General features: G+C 44.8%; 1 protein-coding gene across 2 annotated transcripts in view; it reads right to left on the minus strand.

Moving 5' to 3' along the window:
- Nucleotides 1–20,662, minus strand: part of LOC147009143 (uncharacterized) — an 86,154-nt gene extending 65,492 nt beyond the window's left edge. The window contains exons 1-3 of one of the 2 annotated variants that reach the window (XM_085862857.1): nucleotides 15,955–16,018; nucleotides 9,305–9,367; nucleotides 5,415–8,278 (exon numbers count right to left, since the gene is read on the minus strand). In XM_085862857.1, the coding sequence (XP_085718983.1) occupies nucleotides 7,403–8,272 (870 nt within the window). In that variant the 5' untranslated portion in view covers nucleotides 8,273–8,278; nucleotides 9,305–9,367; nucleotides 15,955–16,018 and the 3' untranslated portion in view covers nucleotides 5,415–7,402. Of the gene's footprint in view, nucleotides 1–5,414; nucleotides 8,279–9,304; nucleotides 9,368–15,954 lie in introns of those variants that run through there. The other variant, XM_085862858.1, reaches the window with a different exon arrangement.
- Nucleotides 20,663–22,046: the final 1,384 nt, after the last annotated feature.

Consider the following 22,046-nt stretch of genomic DNA (forward strand, 5'->3'; position numbering starts at 1 on the left):
AATCATCAATTTGGTTTCAGACCAGGTCACTCTACCCTAGATATGCTGCTACTGCTCTCCCATCATTGGATGGAGGTCCTCAATGCCAGACAGGAAATCCGAGCCGTATCCCTGGACATATCACGTGCTTTTGACACAGTCTGGCACCCTGCCCTACTCACCAAACTCTCTTCCCATGGTATTCAAGGCCATCTCCACTCATGGCTCGCAGACTTCCTCTCCTGTCGCAGTCAACGTGTGGCCCTAAATGGAGTTCTTTCATCCCCTCTTCCTGTGCAGGCTGGAGTTCCTCAAGGTAGCGTTCTGGGCCCTGTTCTTTTTCTGGTTTTCATCAATGATCTCTCGGACTCTCTGGAAAATCCTCTATTTCTCTTTGCCGATGACTCCACCCTCTGCCGTACCATCTGTCATCCCTCAGACCGGCAAGCAGCAGCTTCTTCGCTCACTGCAGATCTGGATAAAATCACAAACTGGTCCAACACGTGGAACATGTCTTTCAATCCAGACAAATCTCACACTCTCACTATGTCTCTTCGAAAGGACCGTTTACAAAACCCCCCATCCACTTTCTCAACAATCCTCTGGAAGAAGTCTTTTCTTTCAAGCTTCTGGGTCTCACTATCTGCCATGACCTTTCCTGGGAAAGTCACATTTCCAACCTTGCCTCAAAAGCCAGTCGCCGACTGGGAATCCTCCGTCGTGCAAAGTCCTTCCTCGGCCCTCTTGAGCTCCTGACCACTTACAAAGCTTTTGTCCGTAGCCTGATGGAGTACTGCTCTCCCCTCTGGGCTGGTGCTCCTGCCTCCCACCTTTCTCGACTTCACGCTGTCGAAACCAGGGCTTTTAAGATCATTGGCATCTCCCGCAATGAAGCTGAGTCTTTGGGCCTCTCACTCAATCACCGCAGGTTGGTCGGTGGTCTTTCTGTCTTCTACCGACTCCTCTCCAGCCTTGCCCCCCTGCTCTCTCTGTGATTTGTCCCAACCACATTTCCACAGGGCGCTCAAGGTACGCCAACAACCCCCTTCTGGTAAAACTACCAAAATCACGAATCACTGCTCATCTTCACTCTTTCATTCCTCTTTTTCCCGCCTTTGGAATAAACTTCCTCACTCTATTCTTTCCCATTCTTCCCTCCAGGCTTTCAAAACAGCTGTTCACCACCACCTCTTATCTTCCCCCATCCAAATCCTCGATCTTTTCTACCCCCGATAATCCACCCAAGCCCACTTCCTTCAATTCTCCTGCTTTCCTTCCTGAAAGTCCCTTTAATGTCCATCTTCCCCTCGCCATGTTCCCCGTCCCATCCCCATCCCTCTCCCTTCCACAGTTCACCTGTGTCTGTTCCCCAATGTTTTGTCCCTTCCACTCCCGCCCCTCTTGTCTCATGCCTCCTTGCTGTGAGTTGTGTGTTCGCTCTCATACGAGCCTCGACCAAGGTATACAAAAAAAAAAATTAAAGATAGTAAAAGAAAAACGGCTATCCTGAAGAGTCGCAGCACGCGTGAATGACATGTATTCCCACTAGACAACGGGTTTGGGCCTAACTACACATGTACTTACCGAGATATCTCACCTAAGGGACCTGAATGGTGGTTTGCGAATTTGGTAACCACAACAATATACATATACATATACATACACACACTAGTGGGGTGTGCTTACACATTGTAAGAAATACGAACCGTGCTCCCCCATTGTCTCGGGTCGCTCATCTGCATTTGATTTTTCATTTATTTTTCATTTATTTATATTTTCATTTGTGGATGCTTTCCGACGGTTCTGTGATTTTTCCTGGTGTGTCGGCTTCAATGTCAGTCGGCACGCAAAATTACCATGCTTCCCCATTGTCTCGGGTCACTCACCTGCATTTATTTTTTTCATCGATTTATACTGTATTTTCATTTATGGGTGTATTCCAAGGGTTCTGTGATTTTCTTTATCTTGGTGTATCGGCTTTTGATGTCCATCGGCATGCAAGCTTTCTACGTCACCTGGAAGGTACTGATCTTTAATATCAGACAGTGAGTCAGTCAGTGGTTAAAATGAGCTTTCCATATTAGATATAACATTTTATTCGTACAACAAAATATAAATATGCATTTCAATGAAATAGACATTATTAAAGCTTTTCTACTTGCACTCCTCAGGAAAAAAACCGCAAGCAGATGAAGAAGAAGCACCAAACTCTCGTTTATAAAGTTACAATGTAATGTCCTCAATGTTGATTGGTTTAGAGAAAGAAAGGATGGGATTACCGGATTGGTGGAACCATTGAGCAAATTGTTTGGAATCCCACAGTAAGCGTGAGCGAGATCAGCGAGTCTGGCCACAGGTGCTTCGTTTGCTTTTTATTCTTCTTGATAATGGGTATCCTTAAATGCAAATGAAGCACTTGAGGCCAGACTCGCTGATCTCGTTCACGCTTACTGTGGGATTCCAAACAACTTGTCTGATTTCCATAAGCAGCATGATTTCCTGGTCACTATACATGACCTCAAATCCAATCCTGAAATCCAGATTTGCAGACCAGATAAAGGCTCCGGCATGGTTATTCTGGATAAGAGCGACTACGTTGAGAAAATGGCTGTGATTTTGAGCGATGTGTCCAAGTTCCAACACCTGGAAAATACAACGGAACGTGACCACACATCTCATTTGGAGAAACAAACGGCGAAAAGACTATTGCAACTCTTCAAACAAGGAGACCTCTCTGAGGTTTATGACACAATTAGACCTGTCGGATCGCAAAGACCTAGGATGTTTGGTCTGCCAAGGACTCATAAAGACAGTGTTCCTCCACGAATGATCCTTTCAATGACTGGCTTTGCACAGCATGAACTTACCAGATGGTTATGTGAGCTAATACAGACAGGACTAGTCAGCGTCTCAGAACATGTAATTGTGGATTCCTTCACCTTCGCCGATGCCATACGTCTCAGAACACGGTCCATCACACACCTAAACGAGAATTCCACAATGTGCTCATATGATATAGCCAGCCTATTAACGAATGTCCCACTGACAGAAGTGATCGAAACCTGTGCGCAACTTCTGAATCAGAGTGACTTGATACCTCCACCGATCTCCGAGTCTGTCTTCTTTGAATTAATTATCATTTACTACCGGTACATAGATGACATCTTTGCTGTCTTTTAGTCAACCTCAGCATGTAAAGTCTTCTTGGCATACCTCAACTCTCTCCATCCATCCCAAGAGTTCACCTTACAGATGAAATGCTCTGGTGTACTTCCCATCTTGGACGTCTTAGTTGAGAAATTAGCCGACGCTTATAAAACCACAGTCGACCGTAAGTCTACTTTTACAGGACAGTTTACTAGATGGGACTCTTACAGTTCCTCAAGATACAGGATTGGATTGATTGGTATTTTGGTCAATAGAGCAAGAAGGATCTGCTCCACAGATAAACTCCATGCTGAACTTGAGACCATCAAGACTATTTTTCTTGATAATCGGTATCCTGAACAGATCACATATATATATATATATATACATATATATATATATATATATATATATATATATATATATATATATATATATATATATATATATATACATATACATATATATACATACATATATATACATATACATATATATATATATACATATACATATATATATATATATATATATACATATATATATATATATACATATATATACATATACATATATATACATATATATATATACATATATATACATATACATATATATACATATATATATATACATATATATACATATACATATATATACATATACATATATATACATATACATATATATATATATATATATATATATATATATATATATATATATATATATATATTGTTGTGGTTGACCAAATTCGCAAACCACCATTCAGGTCCCTTAGGTGAGATATCTCCGTAAGTATATGTGTAGTTAGGCCCAAACCCGTTGTCTAGAGGGAATAAATGTCATTCATGCGTGCTGCGACTCTTCAGGATAGCCGTTTTTCTTTTACTATCTTTATTTTGGACCAACCGCCATTATCACCACCGCCAACCGCGTCTCAACAGTCATCACAACATCAACCACCCACCGCGGCGCCGCTTCACCACAGCAGCCACGACCTTTACCGTCACACCTCGCAACCGTCGCATCGCCACCGTTCTTGCGCCGCTTGTGGGTACCGGTATTGGACTCGTGCCTGGCGCGCGCCGAACAGCGTGTACAAAACCACGGACTTTCCGCTCCAAAAACGGATCAAAAACGACTCACGCCCACTTTTGTTCCGTCCAATCGGTGAGCGAGGGGCGATTTGGCCCCGCCTCCAGGGCGTTGGAGGGCGGTCGCTATATGCAAATTCATGGATCAAAAAGCATTCACGCCCACTTTTTCTCGGGCCAATGGGGAGCGAGGTGAAAGGTCGAAGGCAGGGGGTCAAAGGCGAAGCCACGGGGCTTATATAAGCGGCTGCGTTCGTCAGAAAAGGGTCGTCGTGTGCGTTGGAGTTGAGTGCAGTTGGGGAGTTCGCAGGAGGAAGAGTTCGGAGTTGGAGTCGGAGCGAAGAGGACGGAGCTGTGGAGAGGCGGCGGCGGCGAAGGCAGACGAGGGGGTGCTCGCGTCGGTGCCGGGAGCTGCACACCAGGGAGGCCGACGGCGCGACCTGGTCGAGGTGGAGACGCTCGTCGCGGGACCCGAGACAGAGTAAAAATCCTCCTTTCCCCGAGCATCAGCAACCCCCTCCTGTTTCCCCCCGCGCTGAGATAGTGCGACCAAGGGGGCCCCCTTCCCACCCCCTACCAGACACTGTCCGCGAGGCCCGCGGAGTTGAGGCACCACCGCCGCTCCGCGTCTCATCACCAGATGGGTAGGCCCGACACGGTCTCGGCCCCAGGCCCGCCTACCCCCTCATCCTGGAGGGTGGTTCTCTTTTCTTTTGCTTTGGGAATGTGTGTTGTCAGCGCCGTCTGTGAAGTAAAATTGTATAAGTGTTGCCGTGTGCTCGCGTAGTCGGTATTAGATCTGCATTGTCGCATTTGCTTTTTGTCTTCTTCTTTTCTATGTGCTTTTGGTGGAATTGTATATGTGTGCTTTCCGTTTATCGCGAATAAATGTGCTTTATGTTGAACTGTTTCCCGCTTCGCTTCGTCATTTCTCTCATTGAATCCTCATCTTGCTTCACGTAAAGGGTTGGTAGTGGGCTGAATACGCCCGATAATTAATCGAACCGTCGAGGCCGACGATAACACCGCTCGGTTATCCCGATAGTACGGAACGGGTCGCTTAAGTGGCCCGTGTCCGAAGTCGACCTGCGGCGAGGTGCGATCGCCCGGTCTACCCTCCGTGTGGGTACTTAGGTAGGTCGAATTTGGCGAGCAACCCTATCCCACGCGGGGGCCGATTGGCTCGATCGCGGTGAGACCGAAAGGTCCACCCGTGACTGGTTCCCGGCATTAGTCCGAGAGGGTCACGACTGGATTGTCCGTCCGGTGGGCGACGTGCCGCGATTCGAGTTACGTGGCCGTCCGCACGCCGGCGGGCGCGAATCCGTAACAATATATATACATATATATATACATATACATATACATATATATACAAATTCCTGAACCCACCAAAGAATCCTATAATCGGACCTGGTAAATGTCTGGTATATCTACGTCTACCTTGGAAAGGCAAAGTGTCTCAACGGTTTGAAAACCAGATCAGACAGACAGTGTCCCATTCTTACTATGCTGTTTAACCTCGAGTGATTTTCACTAGCCACCGGTTGCTTCCGTCAATCCAAAAAGATGTTCTGCCAACCTCTCATACAAGTAAGAATATTTACGAATTTCAGTGCCAGTGTGATGCAAGGTACGCAGGCCATACCTCAGAGATTGAAGGATCGCATTGAACAACACATCCCTGTGGGGATCAGACAAGGTCACTCAACCGAACAGAGACAACCAACTCGTGCTTATAAGAATGTACACAGTACGACAACTGTTCCCTATGCCTCTGCAATGGGTTAGCATTTGCTGAATAATCCTCAGTGTGCAGAGCAATATGGGATTGGCTGGTTTAAAATCCTGAGTCGAGGCCGCAGTTTGGCTCAGCTTCGGGCAATGGAGGCCACATTCATCAGGTCAAACAATCCCATTCTTTGTAGACAGAAATGATTTGTCCAAACTTTATATCAATTTTGACTGTGATGGCCCACATTAAGTCGTCAACATTAAGTCGTAATGAAAACCACCACCCCACCCCCTTCCCCCAAACTAGCCCTCAGCTAATTAGCATTATGTTACTGCCGGTACTTTGGTGATTCATCTCCTCCTAATCATTATTCATGATGCTCTGTGGTTCCACCAATCAGGTAATCCCATCCTTTCTTCCTATCAACCAATCAACGTTGAGGACATTATATTGTAACTTTATAAATGAGAGTTCGGTGGTGCTTCTTCATCTGTTTGTGGTTTTATACTGAGGAGTGCCAGTCGAAAAGCTTTGATACACTGAACAACAAAATTTTTTTACTGGAGATGTGTAAAGTGATTTAGACAATTTGGGTACGCTGATTTCAAAAATCATAACCGTTTTGCTGTATCACGTCAGGATTTTCAGTAACAGAAATATTCCCATTGCCTAGAAGTCAGGATTTCAATGAAATTTACAAAAATTCATTTATTCATTTATTTCATCATGAATGCTTCAAAATTATAGAAATTACAGAAAAACTCCACTAGAATGTAATTAAAAATGCTTTAGGCATTTGGCTTTGCGTTTGTGCTGCTCTGTGTCAGTTTCACGATGCAGGAACCAGCAGAAATCGCCCATCATGTTCGGGTTGTGCCGCCCTTGGTAACGCGTCTCCATGAGTGAAATCTCTTGGTGGAATCGCTCGCCGTGCTCGTCCGAGACTGCTCCCAAGTTGTCAGGGAAGAAGTTCAGGTGCTGGTGTAGGAAATGGATTTTCAGGGACATCCTGGAGCCAAGTTTCCTGAAGGACTCCAGCAGCTGCTGCACTATTTCTTCATAGTTGTCCGCGCGCTCGTTCCCCAAGAAGTTGTCCGTCACAGATTTGAAGCTCCTCCACGCTGCCAGCTCTTTGGGGTTTAGAGTTGTCGGAAAAGTTTCGTCCTTCATAATCTGTCGGATTTGCGGTCCAACAAAGACACCAGCCTTGATCTTGGCCTCCGACAAGGTGTTGCCAAACTTTTCCTTGAGGTATAAAAACCCACGCCCATTCAGATCCATTGCCCGTACAAAACTTTTCATCAAGCCGAGCTTTATGTGGAGTGGTGGAAGGAAAACCTTGGCTGGGTCGACAAGGGCGACATGCTTCACGTTGTGTCGACCAGGTACATGCTCTTTTCGCTCTTCCCAATCTTTCTTCGTCCAGTGATTCTTGTCGTCTCTGCTATCCCAGAGACAAAGGAAGCACATGTATTTCGTGTAGCCTGACTGCCAGTGGGACTGATGGTTTCTCGTTGCCATTGTGGAGCAAAACAGCCTTCAAGCTGTTCTTCCCCGAGTCGATGAAGAGGCGCCAGTCTGCAGGATCGTGATCACACCCAAGTTCTTTCAACAGACCGTTGATGTCACTGCAGAATGTCATCGTGTCTTCCATCTCAAAGAACTCAGCCATGTCTCTGTGACGTGCTCTGAACAAGGATATCTTGGTGTTAGGTTCAAGTAGATTCCACTGCTGCAGCCTTGATCCAAGCAGCTCTGCCTTCGCCTTTGACAGCGAGAGATCTCTTACAAGATCATTTAAGTCTCCCTGGTTCAGAAGGTGTGATTCTTGAGTGTCGGGTTCAAAAGGTTCATCATCACCATCCTCTTCACCACTGCTTACAGCTATGTTCTGATCAGCTGGAGGTGTTGGAACGGGGTTCTCGTCATCATGAGGCACAGGTTTACGAGCAGAGACGCAGTCAGCGTACTTGATGTGACCTTTATTCTTCTTGTTGAAGCCGGCGATGCTTGTGCAGCAGAAATAACAATCATCATGATGATTCTGCGGCTCACGCCATATCATGGGCACCGCAAATGGCATGCTCGCGCGCTTGCCCACCAACCACTGAGTCAAGGTTGTGTGACAGCTTGTGCAGCAGATGTGTGGTGCCCAGCTCTGTTCTTGGTCCCCCACCTTACACCCGAAGTAGTGAAAGTAGGCGGCCTTCATTTTCACTGCTGTAGATATACTTCGCTGTTGATCTTTTTTGGTATACCGACCACAGACATAACAGAAGTTGTCAGGATGATTGGTACAGGAACGCCTACTCATCTTTATCTGAAAGAAAGAAATATAACACAAGTTAACAACAATTGTACGAAATAGACATGTTAAAGACATATGTAAATTTCATTGAAATCCTGACTTCTAGGCAATGGGAATATTTCTGTTCCTGAAAATCCTGACGTGATACAGCAAAACGGTTATGATTTTTGAAATCAGCATACCCAAATTAGTCTTAATCACTTTACACATCTCCAGTAAAAAAAATGTTTTGAAATTTGTTGTTCAGTGTAATGTCTATTTTATTGAAATGCAAATAATAGATCGATATACATGCATACATATGTGGACTGTGTCCAATGGGGATCGGTGGAGTGCTCGTCACATGTTTCGAGATTATATGCACACGTGCGCGCACGCGTACACACACACACACACACGAATAGTTACTTCCATCGGTGTACATTTTTGCATAAAAGAGCGAGGTAAAAGAATTGTAATTGGAATACGCGTCGATCACCACATAGACAGCCTGCCATCTCTGTTCCAAGTGGTCGTTTCTAAAACCGCTTCCTCCGGAACCCCTTTATGTTTTATCCCCTGTAAATCTGTCCTTCATGTGCATTAAAGAGAGAGGTCGAGTAGGGTGACCGAGGTGAAAGTTTTGCCATGCTTGTGCCAGGCCAAGCTGTGCAATGTGTTGGCTGGGTATTTAAGTTGTTAGATTGCCTGATAGCAAGTATGATGGCGACAGAGAAAGGAGGAGAGGAGGAGAGGAGGAGAGGGACAGAGAGAGAGAGAGAGACACACAGACACACACACACACACACACACACACACACACACACACACACACACACACACACAGAGAGAGAGAGAGAGAGAGAGAGAGAGAGAGAGAGAGAGAGAGAGAGAGAGAGAGAGAGAGAGAGAGAGAGAGAGAGAGAGAGAGAGAGAGAGAGAGAGAGAGAGAGAGAGAGAGAGAGAGAGAGAGAGAGAGAGAGAGAGAGAGATAGAGAGATAGATAGATATTGGAGATGTCTATCAATGGGACAAGCACAGTGTTGTTGTGATTCAGACCTTTGTTTCGAAAGGACGATTCGTCTATGAACTCGGACTTCACCTTCACTTTTACAATAAAGCCTGAAACAAGACAATGGTACAAATTAAATCAACATACATTTTTACATTTATCTCAACCAAAACTCAATAATACATCAGACAATAATACTCAATAATACCCTGTGTCGACACAGACCGCAAGGCCACCGTACGTTGAACACAGCAACGCCTTAGGACTACCCTACGGCGACCGTGGAAATAGTACGGCCGCCGTAATTTTTTGAGGGTTGGCAAATTTAATTTTTCATTGATAAGAGCCTACGGCAGCCGCACGAATAACGCAAGCCCACCGTACGCCCTACATACGGTCGACGTGGAACACATCTACGTCACAGCTTAGCTTGTCAAATTGCTATGGCCAACGTAGAAATGAAAAAAGTTATAACTCCGCGCTATAATTCCACGGTGACCCCTACGGCCTGCAAAAGATAGCCACACGGCGTAGGGCCACCCTGAGGCCACCTCAGAAACTCTGCGGCCGCCGCACGTTTCTGTCAATTCAGGGGGGGGTACGGCCACCGTATCCTAGCCGTAGAGCAAATGTGACTTAGGCTTTAACCACTGCAGTCTCCGGGGTTATAACGCCGGCTGGTTCGGCACAGGCCTTGGGTCACGTGCCTCAAATCCCGATAACAACGTACCCCTGAACCTTACCGGTTGGGGGAATAGACTCCGGTTACAGACTGGTTTTGTTCGAGACCGAGCGAATTCTGCCAGTCTGTAACCATTTTGGCTCTTATATCCAAATCGAGCGGATCGTTCCTCGGCGCGGCACAAATTAATTCAAAGTGGCAACTTCATACGAATCAGCCAGATTTATTGGGGACACATCGGGGAACACGACATAAGCAAAGCATTCACAACAATGTTATAATTAATCTATAACCCGTTCTTAACTAAGGAACTACGGATTACGGGTTTTGAAGGGGACCCTAACGAGATAAACCTTAAACAACATGCAGACAAGACATGGACAGCATGCAGACAAGACACAGAGTACTTGGTGATGTTTCATAGACGAGAGGAAAGTGTCAAAGGCACGAATGTGGCTCGTGACAAGTCGATATCCACGGATTCGAGCACACTAGCTCAAACACGCCGCGTGGCAAAATGGCGTTCGTCCTCCTTCTTCTCCCGGCACCGCTTGCACACGCAGCCTCAGCGCGTTCTGACCCTGCGTAATGTCGACGGCACAAGACCGTCAGATCGATGGTGGGTTTCAACTGGTTTCTCACAAGGTCCAGTATACAAGTCCAGGCCTGGCCTGTTCACCAGACCAGGCCAAATCTAGGTGTTGGGCACCGCAGGCTGGGTCCATGGGATTCCAAGACGTCGTCGAGCCATGAGGTGAGTAGGGACAGTCAGAGGCTCCGTCACTGGACTCCGGATGAACCTGTCGATGTCCTCCTCATAAAAGTCGATCGCCGACTCCCACTAGCCGTTTGTCCTGCCTCTTTTATGAAGCAGAACGCAGACAGACACAGCCGTCCCTTACACAGCAGATCACGACTCCCACTAGTCGTTTCCCTGTTGCCTTCCCGGCGCTCGCTGGCCTCTCTGTTTCACTTCCTTCTCTCGGCCACTCCCCTCTCAGAGCGTTGGGCGGGGACTATTGTCTGGAGAGAGGAAGGAAGAAGAACCTCTCGGTACACCACCACTGCACGAACAAATAACAGCCTGTGACATCTCCCGACACACATGTAATGTCCAATTACCGAACAACCTGGCTAAACATGCATTTAATGGGGAATCTGGGCTAATCCTATATTTAATAACACACGAAGGGCCATTTCACAACAATATCAATATCAGAGTTATGGTAAACCCCTCTAAATCAGTGATCTTCACTATTTTTTAGAAGGGGGCCATTTTTGCCGATAAGGCATAAGTGTGAGAGCTGCCACACTGCCTGCAGGACCCCATAATGGCTGCTTTTCGGCCCCACCTCTACATACTCTTCTGAGTTGTGGTTAACTGGGCTGCAACCGTAATTGTTTGTATTCTGCAATCATATGCTGATGTGGTGATGTTACTTTCATGCTTCACGTTGTAATACTCATTTTAAACCATCGGTCAATTTGACTATTTATGGCGGATTGTGATGGATGTTTTCACATTTGTGTATTATCAGCTGCATGCAAGAGGCTGCACTTTAGGCTATTAGGGGCTGCCAGTGGCTCATGGGCCATGTAATGAAGAACAGTACAGGGCTCTAAATGAACCCGCACATGCGAAGCGAAAAGCAGAGTTAAGCAGTTAAAGATGCAAGATGACCTAGAGCAAATGACAGGGTGAAAAGGGCAGAGAGAGGATGTGCAAACCAACACAGCAGGTTTTTAGGACACGCGATCTGATGCGGTCCGCTCCAGAAGCAAAGTCAGCATTGAGGGTTGAAAGAACCTTCTCAGGTGCAAAAGACACAGAGTCCAGGAGCAGTTGGGTATGATGGGGAAGGACGGGTATTGAGAGTAAAGGGTTGGGAATACAAGATTTTGAAACAAACAAAATTGAGGCATTCGGCCTTCTCACAAGCAGAGTCAGCTGTGGTGCCATTTGAAGTAAGGGAAGAGATGGAGGGAAAATATACTCCAGAGACATATTTAACCAAGGCAGGTTTTAGAGGGAGACAAGTTTGAACAGATGTTGTTTTCTGGCTCTCCCGAGAGTGGACACAAAATTGTTGCGGACTTTTGGGAAAGCACTGCGTTTGCTTTTAGTCAGATTTGCCTTCAGGAAGAGAAGGCAAGTTGTTTCAAAGCAACCACAGGATTCAGTGCACCATGGGCTGGAAGAGGGGTAGGATAATCGAAGATGAGATGGGATGAATCTGTGCAAAAGAGAGAGCAGGCATCTGTGGATGAATTCCCAGGCTGTGTTGACTTCAGCGGCAGTTGATATGGGAGACCAGCCCTGAAGAGAGTGGGCTGCTTGCAGTCACTGCCAATCTGCTTGAGTGAAATTCCAGACTCGCCGGCATTGAAGCAATTTTGTGGGAAAGTTAGTCATCACCAATTCTGGAAGAGAGAATTTGCCATTTGGAGAATCTGGGTTGGAAAGTTCACAGATTGAGTCAGTCCCATGGAGTCACACAAATCCTTTGCTGAAGTGCCATGGCTGGTGAAAGAGGAACAAACACCCAACAAGGATGCATGGTGGCAATTAAAATCATCACATATGAGGAAGGGAGAGTTGGGATGAGTGGTTGAAAGTTTGTCCATGTTGTCTGAGAGAGATGTAGATGGAGTCGTCACTGCTGGTGGGACGGGTACAGAGCACAGATGAACAAGAAAAAAAGCAATCAGAGATTTTAGGGCATCACTCGACTTGTTTTGTGTGGTGTTTGTGTAGTTTTGTCTCATGTATTTTGTGTGGTGTTTGTGTACTGGTGTGTTACATCATGAGACATAACTAAAACTGCCACTTTAACAACTGCTGGCAATGATGACCAGGTACCAAGACATCCTGCTTTGATGCAACCCCACTTTAATCGGACACTTGACCCTGACCCACAAAGAGCATTATTATTCAATTGAATTCAGAATGGGATTAAAATAAGTTCAATTCAAATCAAATGGAAGACCAAATAGGTCGTCCTGCATTGGAGTAATCATGAGGAATCTGGATAGGATTTGGGTTTCAGCTACGACTCTTCAACCCTCAAACCCATCCAGGCACAGTCAAGTGATCCTTATTCAACAAAAAGCCCAAAAAATAATCAAAAACTAGAGGGGGAGCACTCGGGAGAGTGCAAAACCTCCGAGGCCAATACTGCTGGGTCACTCAAGTGAACCTTATATCTTATTCATTAAATATGATGTCAACAGTGCTGACAGACTTATAGTTATTTTCTCCAACATTTTTTTTTGGGGGGGGGGGGGTTGGAAATCCCTTTAAACATGTAAAAATGCAAAAAAAAAAAAAAAAAAATCGAAATTTTGTTGAAAAAAAAGTTGCAAATTTTTTTTCTCCAACTATTTTTTTGGGGGGGGTTGGAAATCACTTAAAATATGTAGAAATGCAAAAAAATTTCTCTATTTTTTTGGGGGGCGTAACAATTTTTTTTGGGGGGGGGGGTTGGAAATCACTTAAAACATGTAGAAATGCAAAAAAAAATTTTCTCTAAATTTTTTTTTGGGGGTGGGGGAGGTTGGAAATCACTGAAAACATGTAGAAATGCAAAAAAAAATTTCTCTATTTTTTTTTGGGGGGGAGGTAAAAAAAATTTGGGGGGGGTACCAAGTCCAAAATTTAATGGCATGATCCTTGGACCATACCTAACCCCCCCCCCCACCAAGTTTCGTCAAAATCCGTCGAGGAGTTTTTCCGTAATACTGTTCACAAACAAACAAATAGAAAGGGGTGAAAACAGTAACCTCCGATCTTCGATGGCAGAGGTTAACAACCCATATTCAGAAAATTAAATAATCCTGGCTGTAGACAATGCGTCTGATCAGGTTGAAATTTAAAACATATATTCTCCTTCACTACTAAATCATAATTGTGAAGTTTCATGTCGATCGATGTAGCGGTTCAAGAGAAGGAATTTTAAGATTTTCGTTCAATCCAATAATGCTGCCAGACTGTGTGACCTATCAATTATTCGTGAACACCCTGGTATCCACAAGATTTGGAGAACGTATGTGACGTCCAGCCGTTCTAGAAAATGTTTTTAAAGGTTCTAGGATGAATCCAATATGGCTGCCAAACCATGTGACCTATAATGTCATAAGTGTGAACGTTTTGTTCCTCATGGATAGGCAGTCATACGTGTACATCTGTTCAGCAGTTTCAGAGAAGATTTTTGAAGGTTGAAAAAAAAAAAAACTTAAAAAAAAAAAGTCTGCCGAACAACGTGACTGATGACGTCATCAATTTTTGTTTCTGTTGACCAATTTAACCCAAAATGACCCTCAAAAAAAATTCATACCGATCATAAGTAGCATTCTACTTATGCAATAATGATGTCATACTAAAAATAAAAAAAATAAAACTTAATCACACATTCCCTATGCCATGGTGCGGTTTTGGAGATACAGAGGTCCAAAGTTTTTTCCTTTTTAGCCACGTCGCGCGCAGCGAACGCTGGCTCTCAGAGAGCTCCGCGTTCTTCTTCTTATTCTTCTTCTGGTGAAGACAAAACCTTTAGGACTCGGCTCTTTTATATACAGGATCCGGATCTCCTTAAATACTAAACACCTGTACACATCCTCGCATTGAGGGTTCCTTTTGAGAGCGTCTATCATGAACTTTTAAATATATTCGGACATTTGCTTTAAAGTTTCGAAAAGTTCTCGTTACTATTTAAAGATTATTCCATTGAATGTGTTGTAATTTCGTAAATACACTATTTTCTCGTCATGAACGAGGAGTCTCCATGACGGGTCTCGCTATTGGCTCCATCAAGGCACGTAACGAATTGTCGGAAGTTGTTATTGTTATTGTAATCAAAATGCTGATGTTTCGACGTTCTGTAATGAATTTTTAGCCGCGTCTAGCGTAGCGAACGCTGGCTCCAAGAGAGGTCCACGTTGTTCTTCTTCTTCTTGTTGTGGTGAAGACAAAACCTTTATTCATACATTTACAATTTTTTTTTTTAAATTAGCCGCGTCGCGTCGCGTTGCGAACGCTAGCTCTAAGAGAGCTCCGCGTTGTTGTTCTTCTTCTGGTGAAGACAAAACCTTTATGACGTGGCTCTTGGACACATTTGTCCTTGTTTCCAACATGGCTGCCACACCACATGACCTAGGACATCATAATTATCATAAAAATATTCTACACGAGTAGTGACTTCTATCGTGAAAATTTGTCAATCCTACAAGCAGTTGCAGAGAAAAAACGAACTGAAGTTTTATGCGAACAAACAAACAAGCAAACAAACAGACCCAAATGCAATACCCTCTCCTCTGGCGAGGGTAACAAGAAGTGGGAATGGATAGAAATTCACAGCCGGGAAGTACTCCTGGGAATTGGGATGGTAATGTCAGTACAGGGGCAGTGAGAAATTGAGTTATTGATGTAAAGTGCAACTCCAATGCCAGGGCATGTTTCAGGCCGATCAAATCGGAGGCGACATTAACTCGGGAGAGACAGTATGGAGATGGGGACGTCCTGTGGCAGGAAGGATTCTGTGAAACAGATGATGTCTGGTTTATCGACAGCGGCCTGGATTCAGAGAGCTGCAAATTTGTGCTTGCATTTTTACAACTACAGGCAGCCATCAGGTACTTGGGAGTTCGAGCCGAAAGGAACGGTTTTGAAGAATCTCCTAGCCTGACATATCACAGGACATTTGCCCAAGCACACAAAAAAGTAAAAAAAAATACCGTATTTTAATATTCAGGATGTCCTGGAAAAATGTTCCGGATCAACAGTAACATTAATACCGTTTGGAATGTGATTGGTATTCGTGATTTGTATAAACTTAAGTAAACAGGAATTTAGGAATGAATAACATGGCTGGGATTTTCATTCACAACTTAATACCAAACTTGACATTTGTACCTTGGGAGAAACAAGTACCGGATATACTGAGAAAAAGTTTACTCTGGATTGTAACATCATTGTCATCATCAATAAAACTACATCAACAATATGTTTGTGGTTCAAACCTTCGTCTTGAGGGAACGGATCATCGACAAACTCGGACTTCACCTTCATTCTCGCAATAAAATCTGAAACAAAAACAATCCATTCAAACCAAAGTACAAAAAGTTTAAATGAAAAGTTCCATCAAAAAAGCATTTATCGCAATATAGTTAGTCGTCAAACTCGTCCCAGTTGCCCGGGTCCGAACGCCGACGAACCACGTCAAAAGGGTTACGCCACAGCCAACTGATTTTGGCACTGAATAAGGTTTCGGGCCTGTTTGCCACGTTACCGTATTCGGGTGGAACGCCCAAGCCAGCCAGACGATGTTCCAATTGGTAACGTGCACCCGATAACCTCAATTAGCAATCCAAGCGGAGATCGCTGGATGCAGGTGCAGTCTCGTACTGGGCACTAATCACCTGAACCTCATCTGTCCTTTAACAGATGTATATGGCTTATATACTTGCGATCAAGACACTGAAATCACTCAGAGTCTAAGTGAGTGTATAAGGCCAAGTAAAACAAATTAATTTATTGTGCCCACCTGCTTACTTCGTGATGGCTGCCTCCCTTTTTTGACATTTCCTATTTTCTCTTTAGATCTAAAATAAAAATAAAAAAAATAGGGATAAAAAAGAAATAGCTGATTATTTCATTCCCCACACGCTTCCTTTTGGAGGCCATATGTTGGAGGGTTGTTTTTTTACTCTCCATTATCAAATTTACTAAAAATTGTGCGTTTTTTTACTCTTTTATTTTGTGCGGTTTTTTATTCTTTTATTTTTGTCACAGGAGTCTGGAACCCAGACCAATAATTATTTTGTAGTCTCTATCGGCCTAATGCTCACACAAATGAAATTGATCTCATCGAAGTACGCTTGCTCACACCGCACCGCACACTCAACTAATGCGATTTTCGAGACATACATGTACATTATATGTACAGTTAAGTTAGCTTGCTTGCTCTCGCAATAGTGTGCATATTATCAATCTCAAGAATTAATTTCTCATGAGCTATAATTGAGTTTCTGATGAAGTACAGTAGACCGATTAACTTCTCTGATGAAGGGCACTCAGTAGTGCGCATAACTCCGCCAGGCTGATTAGTTTACGTTTTGTATCCCACCGATAGGCCGGATCTGGATTCGAACCTGAACTAAAATTTAATCGGCTTTTTGTTGTTGTTAACCAACTCATCCACCAAGTTTCAGCGAATCTGTCTATAACTTTTTGAGTTGTCGTGCTATATATCGCTTTTGGCCCTATCTCTCAATGGTGAAGAATCACTGAAAATTTTTAGTAGTCGGATCCAAATCTGTATCTTCACCAAAATCGAATCAGTTTGGCCTTGTCACACACTGAACCTGTCCACAAAATTGTCTGGATCCATCCACAATTTTTTGAGATATCCTGTATACAAACAGGCATACAAACAGATAGAAAGGGGTGAAAACATAACCTCCTTCTCCTTCGGTGGTGGAGATAATAACAATGTTCCTTGCGGACAGAGCCGAGAGCCAAACAATAATAATAATAATAATAATAATAATAATAATAATTATAACATCGTTAAACATTTCAAAATAAAAAATACTGAATAAAAAATAAAGTTCCCTTGCGTGTGACAAGTGATGCTTTTGGTCACATTTAAACTGGTGGGAATGCCTGATTGCAGACAAAACAGAACACCAGCTGTTTCACTTAAAGAGCAGGTTTTGGGTCGCTGATGACTTCGCGTGATTTGAAGGTTGTAAGCACATTAATAATCGTTGCGTATTTATTTTCTTACATTTGAAACTCAAAATATGCTAAAATTAACTTTTCAGTCAAAACTTTTGTCAGTGATCGAAAAACAGTCTGGAAATTACCGAAGATGCTATGACGTCACGTTCTCCGAAAACTTTGTGAACATTCGGAAACAGCGTGTGAAAAATGGCGAGATGCGAATCGGAGAGCGATTTCAGCGGCGATGAAATTGAGTGTTTTCTTTCCGATATTGCCGAGGACGAGTCGGAGGATGATGGGAATTTATACTATGGAGTTTCTGGCCCTGAGCCATATAAATTTGAGCCACTTGCAAGTGCCAGAAAACGGCCTATTCCGTGTACAAGTGGCACGACTGACTGTCCGGCAGTTCACAGTGACAGACTCCACCAGAGAGATTGGTTTGTAGATTTTCATTTTCTTGTTCAATGCATAAAATAATGTAAAGTTTGATTCGTCTGTGACTTGATATAATTTTTTTTTAACCCTCTAGTAGCCTGGTATTGGCTCAATGGTTAGAGTGGTGGCTTGGGATCCTAGGGTTCTGAGTTCAATCCCTGTCGGCCGCTGAATTAATACAACGGGGGGTTGACTCAGCCTGTCATCCTTCCGAGGTCGGCGAAATGAGTACCAGTTCCAATGTGTGTACTGGTAGAGGGGCACTGCATCAGCGACACAGTCGCGCTTCAAGAAATGATAGCTACCCCAGCAGCTAAGCTGCCATATGACCACCACCAACCCTCTAGTCACTCAAGAGTCAGAAATAGAATGAATCAATAATGGACCCAAATATATTATACACCGTAGCCTTGGCGTTGAAGTCTTTCTGATAGCTCAGCTTGACCCCAGCAAAAGTGAACAGTTACAACAAACCCCAACTTTCAAGAGACTGTTGTGGCATATCTATCTATAATTCCAGCAATGTGTGTGTGTGTGTGTGTGTGTGTGTGTGTGTGTGTGTGTGTGTGTGTGTGTGTGTGTGTGTGTGTGTGTGTGTGTGTGTGTGTGTGTGTCCGCTGTTTCTCGACAACCACCGGTCCGATCTCATTGAAACTTGCCAGGTATATTGCTGGGGCCCTGTGGATGTGTCTTTTCAAGGTTTGATATTAATTGGACAAGTGCTTCCCAAGTTATGGCCATTTATTTATCAACCAATGACAGGACACGTTGCTGCGTAGGCATGGCCGATGGGGAAGAGATTCTCAGCCACGTTCCCCATTACGGGTCACAGCGTATGGACTTCCCGATAGTTTATTCTAATAATTTCTCGATTTCTCATGCGCATTCATAGATAAACACAATGCCCCAATCCAGTCGTCATTTACGAGAGCGAAGGAACAGACTGTGTGGTTGTTTGAAAGTTTTATTTTTTTTTTTGCACGTACGTTTTTTTTTTTCTTGTTTTTTTTTTCTCTTCTCTTCTCTTTGTGTTTTTCCTTGCGATGACATTGCGAAAAGGCAAAATACGTTGGCGCTAATTGAATAATTGGCCATTAAAACGAAATTGCGAATTATCGTAGGTGACAGTGTGAGAAGATGAAGCAGGAGCCAGCTGAGGAGGAGAAGGCTGAATGGTGCGCACAGCGTCACGCTTGTTTTGAAACCGAGCTCACTCATTGCGTTGCCTTCGTAATCCTCGGCTGTGAAATGGTCAACACAAATGACAAGTCTATCCAAAGGGTCCTCTTTACCCATTTTCTTTGGGGGAAAATTCGCCCGTTTTGTTTGTACAAATCTTATCCACTGCCGGCGAAAGTTTGATTCCTTCGGGAATCGGTGGGAGCGATTACCCGTTTTCCAGCCATTTTCGCAAAACATGACGACACACGTACAAGGCATGATGTACAAATATCCAAATAATTTTGTTCTACAATAATTCAAAATAAAAAAGGATAATATAGACAGTTGCAAGCTCAAAAAAAAGCGAAAGAACGGCCCGCTTAACTGGACACTTCTTCAATGAGCGAGTGAGCTTCTGCTTTGTTTTGGAGAACGTGACGTCAACATCCATATATGGCACACGGCTGTTTTTTTCAACAGCCTCGAGAAATAACTTCGGAGTTAAATTTCATTAATTTTCCCAATAGTTAGGCAACCACAATAGTTTGCATCGAACTATTTAATGAACATATAATCATATTGATAAATTTTCAGAACATGTTTGGTGACCTGCAACCTGCTCTTTAAACCAGTGCACCTGACCAGCCTCCTTGGGTGTTGCATGATGGTGGGTCACTGGTGCCACTCGCTGCCTATCGTTATAAAATAAAATGTGTAATGTTTTATATATTTTCATATTTTGGAATGGATTAAATCCATCCATGTTATAAAATTGTTTTAATACTTGTTTTTGTTGATTTGTGGATGGGTTGGATATGTATCATCTTTGGAAAGGTTCTGTCCACTGTACATTTGAATGGGCAACCATTTTTCCCCTATCATCCCTCTATACGGACTATGGAGTGCTACCGTACTCCATGATAATAATCATTCCTCAGCCCCCAGAAAACATTTGTTAGTACATCTCGAAAGCACAGAGTTTTCACCTCAGTATTACACAATCAGTTCTGTACCCTTTTACCTCGGTATGTAGGTTGTTTCGTGACATTAGCAATTTGTGCACACACACGACCCCATGGCCATGTTGGAGTACAAGAAGAAAACAAATGCTCATTCACGATCAATTGAGTTGTTGTGCTTTGTACGCTTTAATGGCCAAACAATCTGAGTTAAAGCTTGTCCTAAAGCTTGGGTTTGTCAATATTGTTGCGAATTCGCGCCTGCCGGCGTGCTGACGGCCACGTCACTCGAATCGCGACCGCGTCACCCACCGGACGGACAATTCAGTCGTGACCCTCCGGGAACTATCGCCCGGAGCCAGTCACGGGTGGGCCTTTCGACCTCACCACAATCGTGCCAATCGGCCACCCACGTAGGATAGGGTTGTTCGCCAAACTCGACCTACCTAAGTACCCACGCCGATGGTAAACCAGGCGATCGTGCCTCGCCGCAGGTCGACTCCGGACACGAGCCGCTTTGCCGGCCCGTTCCGTACTATCGGGATAACCGAGCGGTGTTATCATCGACCTCGACGGTTCAGATTATTTACCGGGCGTTTTGCACCCACTACGAACCCTTTACGTGAAGCAGGATGGAGGGTCAAAAAAGAAAAGACGAAGCGAAATGGGAAAACAGTTCACACAATGCACATTTATTTCCCGGCACACGGAAAGCACATATATACAGCCATACAGTCAAAATGCACATATAGCAACCAAAACAAAAGCAACAAGGACGCAGAGTTACTACCGACTACGCGCACACATGGCAACACTTATACAGTTATACTTTACAGACGGCGCCAACACACATTTACACAAAAGCAAAGGAAAGAAGCCACCCTCATAGACAAGGGGGCAGACAGGCCTGTAGGCCAATTGTGCGAGTGACCTGGAGGAGCGGCCAGGTCCGCGAGACCGGGGGGGGGGTCCTACCCGCGTCCTCGTGACTCGTTGGCAGGCGAGCTGCAGATCTGGCCGCGTGGCTGTGCCCCGACTCCGTGCTCATTGGCGTGTTTCGTTGGCACGACGTTTGGAGTGGGGTGGGAATGGGGCCCCTTTTTGCACTATCTCAGCATGGGGAAAAGGGGGAATTGTTGTTGCCCTGGGGAAGGAGAATGGCTGGCTGGCTTGGGTCCCGCGACGAGACGAGCGATTCCCCACACCGCGACCTCGTCGCCGACCGCCGTCCTTCTCGCCTCGGACCCGAGCTCCTTTGCCTCTTCCCACAACTCTTCTCAGCCGACTCTAGAACCCAACTCTCTCGATGACACTCTCTTCCCCCGGCTCTCTTCCACTCTCCAACCAAAACTGACTCACTCTGCCATGATTCGCCTTGCGCTCGCCGTTTTATAGGCTAGCAGGAGCAGCTAATATGCAAATATTCGGATCAGGATGACCTCGGGAGCGGAGCCACGCTTGCCCATTGGTCGGAGGAAACGGGGGCGTGAACCTCCCCTGATCCTAGAATTTGCATGTATCGATTTCACATAGACTCGCCTGGAGGCGGGGCCAAGCCGCCTCACGCTTGCTAATCGGACGGAGGAGAAGTGGGCGTGTAGCGTTCTTGATCTGAATTTTCCCTCGGAATGGCCGCTATTTGCGCTCGCGGCTCGGTGCGCTCGGCACCAATCGCCGAACGGGCCCGAGACAGCCTGACGTTCAGTGTTCACAGGTGGTGCGGGAATGGCCGTAGAAGGAGAGAGGTGAAGGTGGTGGTTGATGGTTATGGTGCCGTTGGGAATGGCGGTGATGCGACGTTTGCGGGATTGAGTTGTGAAGGTAAAGGT

Source organism: Eptatretus burgeri, chromosome 17 (assembly GCF_056783735.1).
Source record: "Eptatretus burgeri isolate ZD-2024b chromosome 17, Ebu_testis_v1, whole genome shotgun sequence".
Lineage (NCBI taxonomy): Eukaryota > Metazoa > Chordata > Myxini > Myxiniformes > Myxinidae > Eptatretus > Eptatretus burgeri.